The 20370-nt window shown below is 38.2% G+C and overlaps 2 protein-coding genes, 1 non-coding gene and 1 pseudogene across 5 annotated transcripts; 2 read left to right on the forward strand and 2 right to left on the reverse strand.

Moving 5' to 3' along the window:
- The first annotated feature begins 403 nt into the window (after window positions 1-403).
- On the forward strand, window positions 404-1495 carry LOC110414225 (large ribosomal subunit protein P1w-like). Of its 2 annotated transcripts, none has more exons than XM_021425305.2 (4): window positions 404-491; window positions 591-671; window positions 847-1065; window positions 1157-1495. In XM_021425305.2, exons 2-4 carry the CDS (start codon window positions 600-602, stop codon window positions 1208-1210), a joined length of 345 nt encoding a protein of 114 aa, XP_021280980.1. In that variant the 5' UTR covers window positions 404-491; window positions 591-599; the 3' UTR covers window positions 1211-1495. The 2 variants fall into 2 exon arrangements, with proteins under 2 accessions (XP_021280980.1, XP_021280981.1); XM_021425306.2 differs by having other exon boundaries at window positions 415-491; window positions 588-671.
- Window positions 1496-2203: 708 nt separating this feature from the next.
- Window positions 2204-6504, reverse strand: LOC110413302 (granule-bound starch synthase 1, chloroplastic/amyloplastic-like; annotated as a pseudogene).
- A 991-nt stretch (window positions 6505-7495) lies between these two features.
- On the forward strand, window positions 7496-19132 carry SETH5 (transducin family protein / WD-40 repeat family protein). Of its 2 annotated transcripts, none has more exons than XM_021424114.1 (19): window positions 7496-9056; window positions 9597-9908; window positions 10041-10271; window positions 10391-10511; window positions 10577-10734; window positions 10855-11488; window positions 12235-12299; window positions 12381-12482; window positions 12592-12734; window positions 13857-13912; window positions 14340-15007; window positions 15119-15309; window positions 15434-15740; window positions 16019-16306; window positions 16412-16521; window positions 17019-17349; window positions 18008-18415; window positions 18500-18743; window positions 18828-19132. In XM_021424114.1, exons 1-19 carry the CDS (start codon window positions 7632-7634, stop codon window positions 18854-18856), a joined length of 5823 nt encoding a protein of 1940 aa, XP_021279789.1. In that variant the 5' UTR covers window positions 7496-7631; the 3' UTR covers window positions 18857-19132. The 2 variants fall into 2 exon arrangements, with proteins under 2 accessions (XP_021279789.1, XP_021279790.1); XM_021424115.2 differs by having other exon boundaries at window positions 7497-9056; window positions 18831-19132.
- Window positions 19133-19346: 214 nt separating this feature from the next.
- TRNAC-GCA (transfer RNA cysteine (anticodon GCA)) lies at window positions 19347-19418 on the reverse strand. Its single transcript has one exon. It is a non-coding gene; the product is annotated as a tRNA-Cys (tRNA).
- Between the last annotated feature and the right edge of the window lie 952 nt (window positions 19419-20370).

The raw sequence follows: 20370 nt of genomic DNA on the forward strand, positions 1-20370 counted from the left end.
AAAATATAAATTTTCACATTTTTAAGTCCATTTTTTTAAAAAAATATAATATGGGTTTATAAAATTAAATTAAAATAAAATTTTCCTCATAATCATTTTATTCTCTATGTAAATTCATCGGTGTCAAAGTTTACGAAAATATTTAAGAAAAGATTATGTTGTTACAACGTTAAAAGTATAGAAATTAAAAAATTATTTTTCAATTTACAAAAACTGAAAATGAAATGTAATTGTAACACAACAAATTGAGAAGATGGAGTTCTCGTTCTCCTATTTCCGGGGAAGTGCATTATCATTTTCTAACAACTGAGGCTGAATTTGAAATACGGGCCAGTTTGTCTAATGGGCCTCAGAAATCGCAGGAGCCCAATTCACACTTTTTCTTTAAAACCCTTTTTCACAACGCCGAAGGGATAACCCTAGAAATCCTTGCTTGAGAGCGGCGCTGCACAGCTTGCTCTGAACCATCAGTCTCGTATTTCGTCTCTCAGGTAACTCTCTGCCTTTCTCTCTTTTCTTTTATAGTCTGGTGATTATTGGAAATCTTTATATGGATTGGGTTTAATTTTTTTTTCGTTTTATGTTAGTAGTTTTAAACGATGTCGTCGATTGGGGAACTTGCTTGCTCTTACGCTGCTATAATTCTTGTTGATGATGGCATCTCGGTCACCGTATCCTTTATGCATTTAGGGTTTTACGATTGTAATTCGAATTTTGTTCAAATTTAGCAGATACCATTATGGACTGAAAATGAAATTAAAAATCTTGATTCTTGTTGTTGAAAGAACGAGATTACTATGTGTTCGGGAAGATTGGTTTATCTGTTTCTTTAACTACTGCTAATAGGCTGACAAGATTGCAGCAATAATTAAAGCTGCAAAATTGTCTGTTGAATCTTATTGGCCAAACTTGATTGCTAAGCTTGCTGAGAAGCGCAACCTTGAGGATCTCATAGCCAATGTGGGAGCTGGTGGTGGTGCTGCTGCAGTTTCTGTAGCTGCACCCGCTGCTGGTGGTGGCGGAGGTGGTGCTGCTGCTCCACCTCCTGCTGAGGAAAAGAAGAAGGTGAGACTTCAAATAGAATTGGGATTTCCTTATTTTTGTTTTTTCCTTGCATTATTTATTTTGATATGTGATTTTTTTGGTAATTTTGCAGGAGGAACCGGAAGAAGAGAGTGATGATGATATGGGATTCAGCTTGTTTGATTAGGAGCTCCTTTCAGTGTGTGATTTGGTCGACTACTGGTTTAGTGCGTTAAGCTATAACAGCAGTTACTGTTTTGAGTTTTATTGTATTGGTATTAGTATTTGTCTGTTGATTAGAGGTACATGTATTCTTAAATGAAGTGACACTGAGTAGTTGTTCCTTTTTGAGCAATGTTAGAATCTTTCTATATATATAAGTCTTCCTAGACTAATTTTTGTCATTTGTTAGAGTGTTGAATTGATGTTGTTATTCCATTGCAATGCATGCATTTGGTTTTTGTTGTTTTCAGCAGTTATATATTTTGCCATTGATGACATCTCAGGATCTGATCCAATGGGTTGCTATTTTACATTACTGTCATTGCCCGTTGGTTCTGAGTTCTGTTCTTATTTGTTTGCTGAAATTGGTTCTTGAAGATTGCTTTGTCTTATATTTTGCTGTGTGTTTCTTGAATTTAAGCAGTTTTCTTTTTACTTTTTGCCATTTGTATTCACTGGTAGATTTAGCCATTTTCTATTCAGAACATCAACCAAATCTCTTATTATCTGCTCTAGCGAGTATGAGACACTGTACCCAGGGCTTGTTTACTGGATATTCTTGAATGAGATGCCCTGATTCTTTCTGGATATCTTTGGAACATGGAAGTGTAAATATCATTGCTGTGCGTTTATAACCTCGGTCTCTGTGGTGAGCCAGGAATGGATTCAGTCAAAAAATAAACGATGCTAGCCAATTGTTTAACTTGGCCAAGTTAAAATGTTGATTCAATTAGTTACATTGAGCAAAACTCAAATGTGTTTCGGTGTCATTACCAAATTTACTGTTTCTACATGCGAAAGTCTGCTGAGCTAATTTAGAGGTGCGGTAGCGTCTATCATGGAGTTGCAACGTTTTCCTTGGCAAGAGGAGCAATCTTCACATCATCAATTCCGGGTTCACTACCGGGGACGCCTAGACTCAGCAGCTGCCCCTCCCATTTCTTAGCAAGTCCCTGTGCCATTGAGACATTAATTACAATTAGTCAAGGCAAGTTATTATTTCGATCCTTGGGGATCAAGCAATCACGTACTTACTTTATGGTAGACTATGATTCATGCTGTTTTTAATGAACTACTGGGCAGGGTTATGTTATTACCTCAACGTTGAAGGCTCCCATTTGAAATCCTGTGAAACCCTCTTTGGACTGTGTCGACCAACCCACCAGTTGAGAAAAGAAAAAGAAAATAATAGCAAATGGACAAGAAAAGAGGAAACGTTAGGTAATAAGTATGTACATTATTTTATTTTATTTTATTGGAAATAATAAGTATGAACATTTTTAACGAGGAGTTAATCCATCTGACGAGTTTTTGGTTGACTCAATACCGTTCCATAGCGCGTAGCATGCAGCTGAATATGACCACAAGGTTCAAATCTGCAGGGAACTAAAATAAAGTCTGCTCCTGCTATAATCATATGAGCCAAGGGAACATTGAATTTTGCTACACCTTTAGCCTTGTCAGGATATAATATTTCCAGCTGTTCAAGCTGGTTCTCCATTCGTTTTTTGCCAGTCCCCTGGGAGAAATTTAGTAAGCATTGATTTTAGGGAAATTCATCTCATTTTATGAACATGGATTAACACAGGTGGGGAAAAAACATTTCCATCGGGATACTTACAAGGACTATTATCCGAAAGTTTTTCTCTAATGAATTGGGGAATGGCTTCTACAAGTATGTCCGAACCTTTCTGCTCTTGTAGCCTACCTATGAAGCCTATGACAGGGATGTTTCTACCCACTGGGAACCCCACTTCGGCTTTTGGAGGGCTTCCTTCAGAAGAGGCTTTGCTGCCATAACCTGAGAGTGTCGTAAATGAGTAAATCCTGATGCAATGCTAATTATGATTGGCCAATTCAAGTTCGTAACTTCTTGCGGTTGAAGCATCATATTTGACAGCTATTTATTTGTCAGTTGACGGGTTCCATTCTTGGACATCCATGTCATTGACGATTCCAATGATGCCTGTCTTCCGAAGAATGTTATCCAATTCTACTCCTTTGTCTACGCCAGAAACAATGAGCATAGTATGGGCTAACAGTTAAGAAGCTCGTCAGACTCTATTATGCCAGCTTTCATCCAATTGATTTTCCTTCCCTTGACAGGTTTATCATACCTGCAGAGTAGATTGATCAAACTTCGTGTTTAACTGTAGGAATTCCATTATGTGATGCTGATCGAGTGTACCAACAAAATCAAATGAGCTTTTGTATTCATCTGGGAGATTGAGAAGTGAGAAGTCAGCAAATGCGAATCTTCCTTGATAAGCAATGTTGTGAATGCAAAAAGCAACCTAGCCACAAATCACAATATATGTTGTCTCTGTTAGAGATAGCACACTAACTTAGCCTCACGTCATCATTTTTTATGATTTCAAGAACAACATAGTTTTAGTAACCTCTGAGCAACTCATTATATTGGTTTACTTCTATGTTCGTTGAGGTGAGTTGAAAACAAAGACAAAAGTTATTATATCTAGGTATTTTGTAGCTTATATATACACACTGTTGGTTTATATACAATTATGTGCTCTTCTTCAATTGTTCTTACTGCGACTAGAATTCTTAAATTCTTAATCTATCTCACCTTAGCACTTTTATATATTCCTCTTGGTTAATGCATTCATATGCCAGTCATTGGCACAGAAAACAACATCTTCACCTGCAAGCAGGAAGATCTGAACATCAGCATTTTTTTTTGTAGCAGAACCTCCGGTTGTGAGAATCATGTAAATGCTTTAGTCCTTATTCCTTACTATATGGCCCTGATAAATATTTACTGCTGCTGAGGTTCAGAATCCTTGGTGCTTCCAGAGCTGCCTGAAATCCATAACTTAGCAACTTTGAGTATTAACACCAGGCAGTGGTAACAGAGAAAGCAACGAATTGGTTGACAATATTACACACATAAATCTTTCGATTAAGTGCTCAATAAAAAGAGATACGTTGCCAGAATTTTAGAAACTTGACCATGCAATTCTCTCAAGCTATGTGGAGAGAATAGCACACTAGATCGTGGGGTGGGCGAAGGCTCCGACCTGAAATAACAAGCTGAACGTAAGTCCTAAGTTGGTTGTCTTCATAATCCTCTCCAGCAATTGGGCATAGATTGTGGATCCGGTTTTCCCCCATGCTTGAAATGCATTCATATTATGAAAGTACATCTTCTGAGTTCTGACTGATCAAAACATATTGTTAATGAAGTGAAATAAAAAGATTCTGATCCACAAGGACTAACCTTTTCAAGAAAGGTAAGGTGATCCACGAACACGTGATCAACTCCCCCTTTGTAGCAGTGGAAGAAGCGGACTTTCTCGGTTCTATCTCCAACTTTAACCTATATAGCATTTCAAAGGGTATGTGCAATTATCTAAGGAATTACAGGAATATTGCTGAAACAGAAACCTACTGGAAGAAGATGATATTTGGATGTTTCGGCATGAAAGATGGTACTAAAAAAACTAGTACCTCAACTGTAACACCTGTATCCAAGGCATCCTTCTACTGGTCATAACGAGAAGCGATTCTCATGACACGATGGCCATTGGCCTTGAGGAGGATTAGTTTTGGTGAATTTTGCTCTCTTCAAACTCCCCGTACACCAATCAATAAAGAATTGATATTGGATACATGGTGATTTCTTATAAAGTTTCTATCCCACATTATTTAGGTATAAAACATGTTTATGTTTTACATAAATATATACGTGATGGGCTTGTTGAAAGTTAAAAAATAAAATTGGCTTGTACACGAGTTCGGACCGAAAATATAAATTTCCTCCTTTATGCAAGTCCAAGTAATATTTTTGTACTTTGACTCTATGCTTTTTATATGAAGTCTTTTTACCGTTGGTCTTTGATTTACTAAATATATTGGGTTTTGACAATTAATCTTTGATTCTCGCTTTGGCTTTGACATTATCTAAAATCCCTTTGGTCTTTGATTTTGATCTTTGACATTATCTAAAACGGTTACAGAATAGTTTATAACATTTTATTTTTCCTCATTTGGTCTTTGATTTACATAATCAAATAATCTTAATTTTTCCTAGCACTTAGTCTTTGATTTTGGTGAGATATTTGAGGATAAGGAAGTAGGCAGAATATAGTTTGGTTGGCAGAATAAAAAACAATTCAAATTGTATTTTCTATTAGTAAATTTTAGGATAGGGAAGCAGACAGAATATATTTTGGTTGGCAGAATTAAAGAACAATTCAAATTGTATTTTCCAAGTTTAAAATGGGAATCAACAAAATTGTATTTTTCATCCTAGGAAAAAGACTTGGTCAAGGTAAAGTGAAAAAGTTGAAAAACTAAAACATATAACCAATAAATAAAATATCAATTGAGCCTAACCCATGTGTATACAAGGGAAAATCTGTATTTTTTTCAAGATAAGTTTATAATGACTTTATTTATATAAAACAGTAACATGTTTTGTAATTAGATAATATGAAATAGAAACTTTATAAAATATCATTATATGTCTAACAAATTGAAACTATATAATAATTATTGCTAATGATCAATAGCAGAACATAATGATAATTAGTCAAAAAAGTTTTGCATAATGACAGACAAAACACCTGGACAAGCATTCGTTAGTGCCAAAATATAGTTATGTAAAAGTAGAGCGACTGTCCTCATGCTTACATATTTTTTATATTTGAGGAGAATGCTTACGATTGCTTACAAATTTTTGCTTCTTTTTCACCGTTTCTACGGACAAGAAACAAGGCTCTAGCCTAGTGATGAGGTTCAATGACCGGCTCTAGTTGTATGGCTTCCTAGCTAGTCAGGCCTTCAACATTGTTCATTCCTTAACCAATAAACATGTGAATTTGGGCACCAATTCCGCAATCTACCAGAATTTAGACTCTAAGAATTGGGGTTTAAACTATTTGAATTTCTTCTATGATCAGGACATCTATGTCTCTATCATGTAACCATGGAATTGAAGCTCTACATAGGTTAGAGGGAGCATCAAGAAAATACTGCACAATAGGCTAGAAAACACGATGATTGAACAGAGAAATGGTGACAAACTTGTTACATACATCTTGTAGAGAACAGTCTGCTAAAACAGGGAGAACTATTCACTCTGCCTTGCTATATTTCTGCTCCAAACTTCCGAGCAGTTACTGAATAGAATGATGAATGATGAAACCTCTGCCAAGATGAGCCCTCCGCCAAGCTGCGGTGAATTTTAGCACCCAAGTCTGTAAGTGGAGGTCCATCCCTTGCACTGCACCTTTTCATTTCTACCGTTAAAGACTCAAGAGTTGGTGGCCGTACAATCCACATGGCAAGCAGAGGATGGCTAAGATAAGGCGTGCTACGTTGCCCGGGGCCTTCTCGGTTTTGCACGGCTTACGAGGTTTTGAGAGCTTGGAGTCAGCTCTGGACCAGGCAACCGCAATAACGGATAAACGGAACCGGAGTACATACATAAAGGTCTTTTTCATTTTGTACTACTTTAGCTTCGTGGTTTGTTTGTGTTTATCAAACTCAAACTCAATAGTTTCGTAACATGGAAGTTATTTAATCAAAATTTATTGATGGATAAGTTAAGGTAATTGTACAAACTATCTAAGTTAATATTATTAACTAGAAAAATTATAATATTTAATTAAAGTTAAATTATAAATAAGATTAATCTTGTGTATAAATACATATTTATTCACTTTTATAACAACAAATACAATTTCATTATTGTACAAATATCAATCTTGTATTAGGAATTGTGTATATAGTTACAAACGTGAATGAAATATATATTTATAAGTTTAGTTCTAATTAGATACTGTAATCTAAGTAAATATTATAATTTAACAAGTTAATAATATAATATTATAATCTAATTAGATAATTTGTTTACTTAAGGGAGTCTAATTTCATAATGAGGTTTATTTAATTATCTTAGTTATTAAAGAATTATTATTATTATTATTATTATTATTATTATTGTTATTATGGGTAGTTGTTTTTGCTTTTATGAATAAAAATATTTTTGACAATAAAAGGAATAAGATGATTTTAACATATTAAAATTTGACTTTCATAGATAAAATTATTATTGTCATTAATTGAATTTCATATAATATTTTTGAAAGTATAATTTCAGACTTTAAAAAGTATCATACCTACTTCGATATTAAGGAAACTTTATTTATTTATTTACAAAGCAGTGAAAAAAAATTTGTGGTTTTAAGAAAATGTGTAATTCTTATCAGAGTGAAATTTTCTGAAAAGAAGCAGTGATCTGTCACCGCCTAAACTCTTCTAAGTTCTGACTATGAGCTTATGTTGTTCGCTTTCACAGCCGGAGATGATATTTCCAAGAATTAATGGTGAACTTTAATTGACAACGAGAAAGCTTCCGCTAAATGGAACTCGACATTGACTCGTTACTTGACTCACACCTCTCCTCCGATTCCGAGGACGATTCCAACTCTATCATCGGTCGCCGCACCATCGATGAAATCCTCAACGACTCCGATTCTTCGACGTCATCCTCCTCACCCTCTTCTCCTCCTTCCATTCGCCCCTACTCCACTAACCGCCTTCCTCGGTCGCACACCGGTCCGCAAGACTTCGCGGAATCTTTGAAGGGAAACGACGCGGTTTCGCAAGGACCAGCGGAATCCTCGAAACCTAGCCCCTTCTCGCGGATTGGGGATCCTATATGGAGGGTTTCGTCATCGTCTTCTTCCTCAAAACAGTTGCCGACGCTGTTTGGCGGAGTGAGATCCAATGCGAAACCCGGAGCTGCACTCGCTGCGGCTGCGGCGGCGTCGAGGTCGGTTCCAACGCCGCATGCGGCGGCGATCAAGTCTAGGAGGGCGGGAAGCGGCGGGGTTCTCCAGAAGGTTATAGATAGTGATGATCATGAGGTAAGCTCATTGAATGGGGAATCAATTGCGGTTAGTTCGGAATCAAGCGTTTCAGGTGAAAAATTAGAAATTGACGATTCTAATGATAATAATAAATTGGGCGATTTTCAATCTGCTGATAACCATGAAAATGGTAATGTTGTTGATAATAAAGATAAGGAAAGCGAAACGGATAAAGTAATTGAACAAATGGATGCCTGTTCTAAGCTTGATTTTGATGAGAACTCAAACGAAGAAGTTACGATTTCGGGTTCAGTTGAAGTTTTTGATAAAGAAATTCAATCTGTTTTTGCTGATGAGACTTCTATGGTTCTTGATGAGAATGATTCAGATAAAAAGAGTGTTTCATCTTTGACCGGGGTTGATCAGGAGAGAAATATAGATAAGGACTTGGTGATGGTGGATGTGGAAAAGGATAATTTAGCAAATGATATGGGTAGTCATGAAGATGGTGAGGAAGGTGTTGCTGATGGTGCTGATATTGGTGGTGGTGATGATACAAGTTCAATAAGTGATATTTCGGAGCTTGTAGAGGAGAGATTGGAGCAGTTAGAGAGTGAGAGAATAAGTAAAAGGGCAGAAAAGAATTCACGTGCTACAATGAAGCCACTTGAATTTGCTGAAGAGCTTGAGATGAAGCAGGCTTCTACTGGTTTGCATTGGGAGGAGGGTGCAGCTGCTCAACCAATGCGGCTTGAGGGTGTTAGGAGAGGTTCAACCACATTGGGATACTTTGATGTTGAGGCTAACAATGCAATCACTCGGACTCTTACATCACAGGCATTCAGGCGTGATCATGGCTCCCCTCAAGTTTTGGCAGTTCATTTAAATTTTATTGCAGTGGGAATGACTAAAGGAGTCATAATCCTAGTGCCAAGTAAATACTCTGCTCATCATGCTGACAACATGGATCCTAAGGTGTTTCATTTGCTCTATCTCTTTGATTGCTTCTCTTTGGAATTATGTCTTTTTATAGTTGTTGAATTTTGCTCCTTTTTGGTTAAAGACAAGTTTGGTTAGTAGGAAAATATTCTTATGACATTGCATTCTGATGCGCAAAACAATAAAATTTAGTATAAATTACTGGTTTGATGGATTGAAATTTGAAAGATGGAATCTTATAGTATCTTGTCAGTGCATTATGACTAAAAGACATGATGCAGCTGCTTGACCAGATTTACAGAAACATACTTGAAATCAGAGGCTTGTTAAGACATGCCTTCACATGTGTTAGTAATCTTCTTTTATTTCTTGTTTTGTTTGCTTGTGATTCATAGTGGTGAACCATTTTATTGTAGTTATCCATGTTAACGTCTAATGCGGTTGAGGAATTTGTATGATGAACTTTGAGGCTTCAATATGCATACATTTAACAAACTTTCTGGAATTTGATTTTTCATTTGTAATTGAATTTGTATGAGTTAACTTTGCTGTTTAATTATGTGATATGTATTCTAGATGGTGATACTTGGTTTGCAAGGGGATCGGTTCCTTGCCCCTGTAACGTCCATGTGCTTTAATCAGCCAGGAGACCTGCTCTTAGCTGGCTATGGTGATGGTCATGTTACGGTTTGGGATGTTCAGAGGGCATCAGCTGCAAAAGTTATTACCGGAGAACATACTGCACCAGTGATACATACATTATTTCTGGGGCAGGATTCTCAAGTTACTCGCCAATTTAAAGCAGTTACAGGTGATAGTAAAGGCCTGGTCCTCTTACATGCTTTCTCAGTTGTTCCCTTGCTTAATAGGTTCTCGATCAAAACACAGGTAAAATGTTACTACATTGAAATAAGTCTATTTGTGTGGGGGATTAAGTTATCTGCTTATTCTATATTGATATTCAATTGTCAACAGTGTAGTACTTGTTAGATTGATATGTTCTAATATTGATTGAAATAGTGTCTTCTTGATGGACAAAGAACGGGCACTGTATTGTCAGCTTCACCCCTTCTTTTTGATGATTCATGTGGGAGCACTTTAGTGACCTCTCAAGGGAATGCTACAAGCAGTATTGGTAGCAAGATGGGTGGTGTAGTTGGGGGAGATGCAGGTTGGAAACTCTTCGCCGAAGGCTCTTCTCTGGTTGAAGAAGGTGTGGTCATATTTGTCACCTATCAAACTGCTCTGGTGGTATGAAGTCTGGATGATTGCACAAATTCCATGTATCTTTTGTGTTTAGGATTACATTTGCATATTTCTCTACAGTTCTTATACACCATTTTCTGAAGCCACTTTTTTTTCACCTGTAGGTAAGGCTTACTCCAACATTAGAAGTTTATGCACAACTTTCTAGGCCAGATGGTGTGCGGGAGGGTTCCATGCCTTACACTGCATGGACATGTATGACACACCCTCGTGGCTTTTCATCAGGTATGGAGTGATTGAGATTGTTAAGTTTCACATTGACAGCTTTCTGAGATATGAATATGTTGCAGAAAATACACCATCAGAAACAGCAGAAAGAGTTTCACTGCTTGCTCTTGCATGGGATCGGAAAGTTCAGGTTGCAAAGTTGGTCAAATCAGACCTGAAAGTATATGGGAAATGGTCTCTTGACAGTTCAGCCATAGGTGTCTCTTGGTTGGATGATCAGGTATGCATGGTCTTGTTTCTGTAGTTCCATACGCCCTTTGGCTTCTTCTTCATTTTGTTGTGCTTCTGTTTGTTCCTTCAATTAAACAATTTGCTAATGGAGGCTTTCATGCTTGTACAGATGATGGTGGTTCTTACAATGACAGGACAGCTCTATTTGTTTGCTAGGGATGGAACTGTGATTCACCAAACAAGTTTCGCCTTTGATGGTTCTGGAGGAGATGATCTTGTTGCATATCATACTCACTTCATTAATGTCTTTGGAAACCCTGAAAAAGCTTATCATAATTGTGTGACTGTGAGAGGAGCTTCCGTATATATACTAGGACCTATGCATCTTGCGGTATGCCGACTTCTTCCATGGAAGGAAAGGATTCAGGTTCTACGGAAAGCAGGTGACTGGATGGGAGCTTTGAACATGGCGATGACACTTTATGATGGCCAAGCCCATGGTGTTATTGACCTTCCAAGAAACCGGGAATTGGTGAAGGAGGCCATAATGCCCTATCTTGTGGAGTTGCTTTTGTCATACGTAGATGAAGTGTTCTCTTATATTTCAGTGGCATTTTGCAACCAAATTGGTAAAAAGGAGCAGCCAGATTACCCTGAAAGTAGAAACGGTTCTGTGCACTCTGAAATAAAAGAGCAATTCACTCGTGTTGGTGGTGTAGCCGTTGAATTTTGTGTCCATGTCAAGAGGACTGACATTCTTTTTGATGAAATTTTCTCCAAATTCATCACTATTCAGCAAAGAGGTATTAATAACAGCTCATTCCATGCCTGCAGTAATTACTTCTATATTCTGTATTTGCTGTTCAATATTTAAGTTGAGCTACATTGCCAAGTCAGGGATTTAGTGATGTAGAATAATTATCTTTCTGTTAAATTGTTGTAATCTAAATTTAAGGAAAGCATGTCATGCCTGATACCTGACAACTTGACCCTGTTTGTGATGGTCATTGCACATCCTATAGATTCAAGCTGGAGTGAATTCTTATCAGTTACCATCATTGGAAAAAGTTTTTGAATATCATAAATATGCATATTCTTTCTGAACTCCTTTTTTGTTGATAATTCTGAATGCAGAGAGTGACAAAAATTGATGTTTACTTGCATATTTTCAGGACGGACTGTCACTGAAAAACCTTATAAGCATTTTAAGGGCAAAGCAAGATTACTTGAGAAGATACTAACAATAGTGGTGCTTAGTTGGCTTTATTTGTTGATGAATTAACTCTTATCTTGCATATTATTTATTCACTCTTTTGGTATTTGATTTGTTAGTGAATTATATCCAGAATCAATGTAATGGCTCTTTTTCTCATGGTTATTTGCAGTTGACATTTGAGTTAAGTGATATTTCTTCATCCAATTTGTGCTATCCATTGTTTGGTAGCCTGTGAAGATGTGCATAACACAATTTATCCATTGATGACTTCCTTGTTTGGCACTCATTAGACACAATTTTTTATCTCTGAATAATTTTCTTTTTTTGTTCTAGAAACATTTTTAGAGCTTTTGGAGCCGTACATATTGAAGGACATGCTTGGATGTTTGCCTCCTGAGGTACCATATAGTGTTAAAACATGTAGCTATACACTTCATCTTATAAATACATTGTAATTATACATTCACTTTGTTGGAAAGATCATGCAAGCACTGGTAGAGCATTACAGCAGCAAAGGATGGTTGCAGCGTGTGGAACAGTGTGTTCTTCACATGGACATTTCTTCCTTGGACTTCAATCAGGTTAATATATATCATCTACATGTCTTTTTGGATGCTTCCTTCTTGTCTTTTTTTTTTTCCCCGATTTTTATCACAAAATTTTCACTAATTTTCCTTATCTATTTTGTAGGTTGCCATTTTATGTCGGGAGCATGGTTTGTATGGTGCTCTCGTGTATCTTTTCAACAAAGGATTAGATGATTTCAGGGCACCTTTAGAGGAGTTGTTGGTAGTTTTACGAAATAGTCAAAGAGAAAGTGCTTCTGGCCTTGGGTAAGTTAGATAGTCAGACATGTTGATTAAGGGGGTGCGGGGTTTTTTTTTCTTTTTGAGTATTAGTTTCATTTCAATTCAAAAGCAGGGGAGACCCCTGAATATACAAGTCATGAAACCCAGGAAACTGGAAACGGTTGACAGATCCTGGCGTGTAAAAACCTTAGTATATTACTCTATTCATCTATACAAAAATCACACCTATCAACCCCTCTTCCAACCATCCCTGTACAACATCTGAATCCCACAAGGGAAAGGTCTATAGACAGAGAAGTAAGAGTAAGAAACACAACCAGTTGGACTGTTTCCTTCTCTTGCAACTCCATGAGGCTGATTAACCAACAGTCACAGGAACAGCCATGATGTCCCATTTTTCCATTGTCATCAAACCACAACCTCGAGGGTAATCCTCCCACTGTAATTCTCCCGAACATCTAAAAACAGAATGCCCACTTGTTTAGTACCTGATAGATTCTATTTTGTTCGGGAAGCATACCAGCTATATAACTTAGTTACCTTTCATTTTTTATTCCTTGGACCATGCTTTAGTCTTAAACCTATTAAATCACTATGGTCCATGTGAGCAGTCCACTTGCCAAGGTACTAAGGTGGCTTGTACCTTTCTTCATTTTAGCAAGCTTGAATCAAAACAGATGAGACAATTATATGTTAATTAGAAGAGACTAACACATATGGGTACATTTGTTTTAATCACTTTTTGATTTTTTTTATAACATTTGGAGGGCTTAAATGATATGAAGGTAGTGGTGTAGACCATGAGGTTTAATCTTGATATTTCTGGCTTTGTCTTGCATGTTCAGTTACCTAAATAACATAGAACCAACAAGATATATTGGAGTAACTTCTCATACTTTATGTTAGTTTACAAGTTTATAAAATATTTTCTTGTCATAGTATTCTGTTGTTATTCTTGCAAGTGAGGTCTTCTTATGAGATTTGTGGAACCAAGAATTGCATTGTTTACTGGAAAAATTTTATTTTCCATTTTATTTAGATTAATGGTAATTTTGTAATAGCATATTTTATAGTTCGTATTGTTTTTTCTTTTGGTCTTCATATTATTAGCTTTCTATCAGTACTAAAACTTGTTCTTCTTATCAGATACAGGATGCTTGTTTACTTGAAGTACTGCTTTACAGGTCTTGCTTTTCCACCAGGTATGACTTGTTGTTCTATTGAAGTAGTGAAAAGGTGCATTTTGTTATGTTTTGACAATCCAAAAAAGAAAAGGTCTTTCCTGATCTGAAGCTAGGTTGATTCATAGAAAGTTAGTTGATCAGTTATTAATGTGGAATTTGTTAGTCTAATTGCTGCTTGCTTCATTAAACACACACTTGAAATGCTATCGAATGCATTGGCTTATTGAAAATGACATCTTACACTAACTTTTATTTTATAGTAACATTGAACTTGTACTTCTAGGGATTTTGCATTTCCAAACTAGTACATATAGGGCCTGACATAGTTCTGAATGATTTCCCTTGTTAATATTATTTAGTGCCATGTTAATGTGTAGCCCTTGGTTTCACAATGGTTGAGGCTGATCATTTGCACTACTGAAACATGCCAATTCTCTATCTGCAGGACAAGGTACTCTTCCACCCTCACGCTTGTCGTCTCTTAGGACAGAACTTCTGCAATTTTTGTTGGAGGTTTCTGATGGCCAGGATCGAAAATCAGCTTCAACATTGGCTTTTGGAGGGGCTTACCTTAACCTGTATTATCTCTTAGAGTTAGATACTGAGGCTACTTTAGATGTTCTCAAATGTGCTTTCATAGAAGACAAATCCCCCAAACCCAACTCCTCTTTTTCTGAGTCTGGTGATACAAATGTGGAAGCTAAAAAGGAAAATGATTTGATGGCTGAATCTGATACTATGTTGGTTCAGAAAACTGTTGATGCTCTGGTTCATGCTCTTGATAAGAATGTCTCTCGAACAGATGGGCTTCCAAGCAGTGATGATACTGAATCAATAGAAGCATGGCCTTCAAAAAAGGACATGGGCTATCTGTTTGAGTTCATTGCTTACTATGTTGCATGTGGAAGAGCTAAAATCTCAAAAATTGTTCTAAATCAGATTTTGGAATACTTGACTTTAGAAAATAATATTCCACAAAGCGTTTCCACCATTAATACTGAAAAATCCAAAAGAAGAGAGAAGCAATTACTCGCACTTTTAGAAGTAGTGCCAGAGAGTGATTGGGATCAATCTTATGTGTTGCAGCTATGTGAGAATGCACGCTTTTACCAGGTATCTTTACCATGCTAATTTCTTGATTTTCTCGCTGTGAGCATGATGTGAAGGTTTAGATTTTTTCTCTTCAGGTCTTCCTTACAATAAGCTTTGTTTTGTTATGCTTAGGTTTGTGGCTTAATTCATGCCATCAGACACCAGTATCTTGCTGCTCTCGATAGCTATATGAAAGATGTGGAGGAGCCGATTCATGCCTTCGTTTTTATCAACAATTCATTAATGCAGCTGAGTGGTGGAGATCATGCTACTTTTCGATCAGCAGTCATCTCTCGAATTCCAGTGCTGGTCAATTTAAGCAGGTAATGCTTGTATGAATTTCAGAATTGTCTCTGTTCTTTGTTTTCATCTTTAAAAAGATTGTTTCAGCTGTTCTAGAAATCATTTATTCCCTTGTCAATCTTATGCTTTTATGATCTTTTGCAGGGAGGGGACATTCTTCCTAGTTATTGACCATTTCAATGATGAGAGTTCACATATATTATCTGAACTTAACTCTCATCCAAAAAGCCTTTTTCTTTACTTAAAGACAGTCATTGAGGTTCACTTATCTGGCACCTTCAACTTCTCTTATTTAAGAGAAGAAGAGAGTGTGGATGTCTATAGTGGAAGAAGGGGGAAAGATCAGTCAGAAGAGCTTGAAGCATACTTGGAAAGAATCTCCAATTTCCCTAAGTTCCTGCGAAGTAATCCTCTAAATGTAACTGATGACATGATTGAGCTTTATTTGGAGGTGAGTGCGTATGTATTGTAGCGCTCTTTTCATAGCATACAACTGCCCACCTCCCCTGCTGTCCGATAGAAATGCATGGCTTTAAGTCACATTGTATGGCTTCCATTATTTGTAGTATTATTCAATTTTCTTTTTATTTTATCCTTTGTTAATTTTAAGTTTTCAGGTTGAAGGAAAATAACAGGAAAGGAAATTGAGTACTGAGTTAAAATGTTTGTTCTAATAATTTAGGTTGGCCACTTTTCTTGATCATGCCACCTCTGATTTTCCTTTTGCAGTTATTATGTCAGTTTGAACGAGATTCAGTTCTCAAGTTCTTGGAAACTTTTGATAGCTATCGAGTTGAACATTGTCTACGCCTTTGCCAGGAATATGGAGTAATAGATGGGGCTGCATTTTTATTAGAAAGGGTTGGTGATGTTGGTAGTGCTCTTTTACTTACACTGTCTGGCCTTAATGATAAATTTACACAACTAGATACTGCTGTCGGAAGTGGCATCTCTAAAGTTTCTTTAGGTGGATCTGCCAGCATGGAGCATTTCAATTCTGTTTTAAAAATGGAGGAGGTTTGTAGTATACATCTCCTGGATTACGGAATAGTTAAGATCTTTAATGTCATTTTTGTTGGATGACTGGAAACCTTGATGTTATTACTGATGTTTATCAAATAGGTGAATGATATATGCAATACATTGCATGCCTGTATTGAATTGTGCCAGCGGAATACCCCTCGTTTGAATCCAGAAGAGTCTGAGATGCTTTGGTTTAGATTACTTGACTCGTAAGTTCAACATATTGTTTGATTTGCTTTTCTTCAGAATTTAAGCCTTCTTTTTTATGTTGTTTCTGTTCTGTTAAGTATTTATGTAGGAGTTGTGTAAAACTAGTAATTTACTTAAGACAACTGAAAATGCATCATATTTCCCCATTTTCCTTATATAAATTTGAAACTCGATATTTGGCACAAATCATGATAGCACAGTGGATACAGTCATCTAGTTTTTTTTTATCCTTTGAAAGTTAATGCAGTCAGCTAGTTAACTGGAGATTCTATTTTATGTGATATAAAGAGCACTTCTATGGTAAAATACCTTCAAATGATTGAAGTTGAAGAGAGAGAGCCTTTAAATCTATAACAAAGAAGAAAATAAAGTAAGGTATATGAGGTATTTGGGCAGAAGATAGGAACAAGAGGAAGGGTGAAAAACCGCTATAATCTCCAAATGTGCGGGCATGTTTATCTTTCGTATGCTTACCATCGTCTGATTTTCAATGCAGATTTTGCGAACCTTTGATGGGTTCACACTGTGAAGAAAGGGTATCTGAGACGGAAAATCATGTGGGAATGCTGGCTGAATCATCAGGTTCTCAAGAGGAAGAGGACTGCATAATCAAGTGGAGGATCCCAAAATCTCACAAAGGTAGTCATTTATTGAGGAAATTGTTCTCTCAGTTCATCAAAGAGATTGTTGAGGGAATGATAGGATATGTTCGACTTCCAACTATTATGTCCAAACTCCTATCTGATAATGGTAGCCAGGAATTTGGAGATTTTAAGCTTACCATATTGGGAATGCTGGGAACATATGGCTTTGAAAGAAGAATTCTGGTATGTTCCTTTATTTTGAATATCAAGATAGTTTATGTTCTTCTAATTGAATTCACTAGAAGTCTTATTTTATCTTTATCTTTTTTTAAAATATATATATATATATACCATGAAGCACGAGTCTGCCATTAACTTGCACCACATGCTACAATTTGTCCCTGGAAATAGGATAGTGCATTACTGGGCCATACAAATAGTCCTTGATGACTATAAATTTGCTTACGTATGTGTGAATTTCAGTTTGTCAATGTAATACTCCCAACGTGTTCCAGTTCATGGTCTGAACTAACTCAGGAACCTTTATTCTCAGGCCACATCTCAAAGCTTCAAATTGTTTCTCACAGCAAATGCTATAAATCTAGAATTGGGTGCATCTAAAATGAAACAAAAACCATGATTCTGTAGGCATGTTGTAGATACTACACAGATATACATAATTAGGCAACAATATATGCGGCAAGGCTTTATTTCTGAATTGTCATTTGACTTCACTGAAATTACCGTTCCTCACCTTCCCTTCTAAGTTGGATTTGGTAGCAACTTAGTAGTACTCTTCTTTTCGGTAATAATTTGCTCTGAGTAATTCTAATGTTAATATTTTGGGTGAATATTTTTTATGTTAATTTTAGTTGTTGCTTTTTTTTTTTTTAAATTTCAGGATACTGCCAAATCTTTGATAGAGGATGACACGTTCTACACCATGAGCTTACTGAAGAAGGGAGCTTCTCATGGATACGCCCCCCGAAGTTTACTGTGTTGTATATGTAACAGCATTCTTACCAAGAATTCTTCTAGCTTTCGAGTTCGAGTTTTCAATTGTGGTCACGCAACTCATCTTCAATGTGAGCTTCTTGAAAATGAGGCATCAACTAGGGGCTTCTCTTCTGGATGCCCTGTTTGTTTGCCTAAGAAGAATACTCAGAAGTCTAGAAATAAATCTGCTCTTACAGAAAATAGTTTAGTTAGTACATTGCCCTCAAGACCCCTACCAGCACAAGGATCAACATTATACCCTCACGAAAGTGATGCACTAGATAATTCTCATGGCCTTCAGCAAATATCACGGGTAACTCTATATTCTTCTAATTGTATCTGTTTGCTGCTTTTGTCGGGCAATTGCATTAACCATATTCTATTTGGATTTTTGCAGTTTGAAATCTTAAGTAACCTTCAAAAAGACCAGAGATTAGCCCAGATAGAAATTTTGCCTCAGTTGAAGCTTGCACCTCCGGCTATTTATCATGAAAAAGTGAAGAAAGGGAGTGAACTTTTAGCAGGAGAAAGCAGCAGTCATCTTGGGCCAATAGAAAAACCAAGTAAAAGCAAGCAACTCAGGGAGCTAAAGTTAAAGGGATCATCATCTCTCAGATTCCCACTAAAATCAAGTATATTCGGTGAGTTCAGTTATTGCTAACTTGATTTGCTAGATATCTTTCTATCTCGTTTGTAGGATTGAGGGAGTTTTTTTTTTGCATTAGCAGGTAAGGAGAAAACAAGCAAACGATAGGATCATTGGCATATATGTATATACTAACGATACTCGAGATGAAGTGCCTCTGATGCTGTACCCTGTAGCTGTTGGAAAAATTGCGATTATTAAATCCATGATAATTGGCATTTGTAACCCTCGTTTTTTTTTTATATTTATTTGTATCAAATATGAAGATTGTGGTGATTGCAAATTACTTTGTAAATATGAAAAATTTTGTACATGTATCATGGAAAGATCATTTCATTGAGATTAAGTTTAAAATCAAATCAAAGTGAAGTAGTACTTGTCCTGGACAAATCTTCCCTCGTATTACTCCACCTACATGATGCATTAAATATATAGTACTAATTAGTTTGTGAAATGTTGGAGTAAGTTTCCACAGAAATATAATATCGATCACTGGACCCTCAGTAAGACAGTTTCTTGCTTCTGGTTATGTAAACAAAAACAAGTTTGTACACATCTTTCAAGATGAAACAAGTTAAAAACAATGAACGTTAAGGGAAGGGCCCAACCGGGTTCGAACCGGTGACCTCTTGATCTGCAGTCAAATGCTCTACCACTGAGCTATGGCCCCGCGGCGGCGCGTGCCGCGACGGGGCCGGCCGGCCGGGCCCGGCGCCGGGGCGTCTGGGGCCGGGGCGCGGCCGGGCGGGCGGGGCGGGTGCGACGATGGGCGCGCGGGCCGGTGCGCGGCTCGCGCGGGCGCCGGCGGCGGGCGCTGCGGGGCCGGGGGGGCGGGGGCCGTGGCGGCCGGCGGGTGGGCGGCGGGGGCGGGGCCCGCGGGGCGGCGGGCGCGTGGCGCCGGCGCCGCCGCTGGCGGGGTCCCGGGGGGGCCGGGCACCGGACTGCACGGCCCGGCTCGGCGGCGCCGGGGGGCGCGGCGCGCTGGGGCGGGCGGTGGCGTCGCGGCCCGGCCGGCGTGTGAGGCGGGGGGGGCGCGGCCGTCGCCGTGGCGGGCGGTGCGGCCCGCGCGGCTTGGGGCGCGGGTCCCGCGCCGGGGGCGGGGCGCGGGGGCGCGCGGGGCGGCCCGGGCGAGGCGGGGCGGCGGCGCGGCGGCGGTCGCGGCCCGGGCCGGGCGCCGCGGTCGGCGCGGGGGGGTCGCTGCGGCGGTTCGCCGGCCCGGGCGCGGTCGGACGCCGGCGGGGCGGCGAGCGTCGCGCCCGCGGGCGGCGCGGCGCTGGACCCTCGGCGATGAGGGAAGACATTTCTTTTATACAAAGTTTTAAAATTTTTTGATTGAACAGAACAAAAACCTCATCCACTAACTTAGCCCCGCGTTGGTAGGAGGATGAAGTTCAATGCAAAGTACATATGGCCTTTATCAAGTTCGATGCCCACATAGCCAAAACATGAAACTTGGCGAGACGCTAGGGACCAAATAGATTAATAATAATTGCTCAACGATACCCAACTTTTCCACATGTTTTGCGTTTGCCTCTTCCTTTTTTTGAACCAACGAATTGAGAAATTGCAGTCAATTTATGTATAGAATCAATAAAAAAAAATGAGTTTGTTTATTTTATACA

Source organism: Theobroma umbraticum, unplaced genomic scaffold (genome assembly GCF_002168275.2).
Source record: "Theobroma umbraticum cultivar Fairchild unplaced genomic scaffold, ASM216827v3 scaffold_4.1, whole genome shotgun sequence".
Taxonomy (NCBI): Eukaryota; Viridiplantae; Streptophyta; class Magnoliopsida; order Malvales; family Malvaceae; genus Theobroma; species Theobroma umbraticum.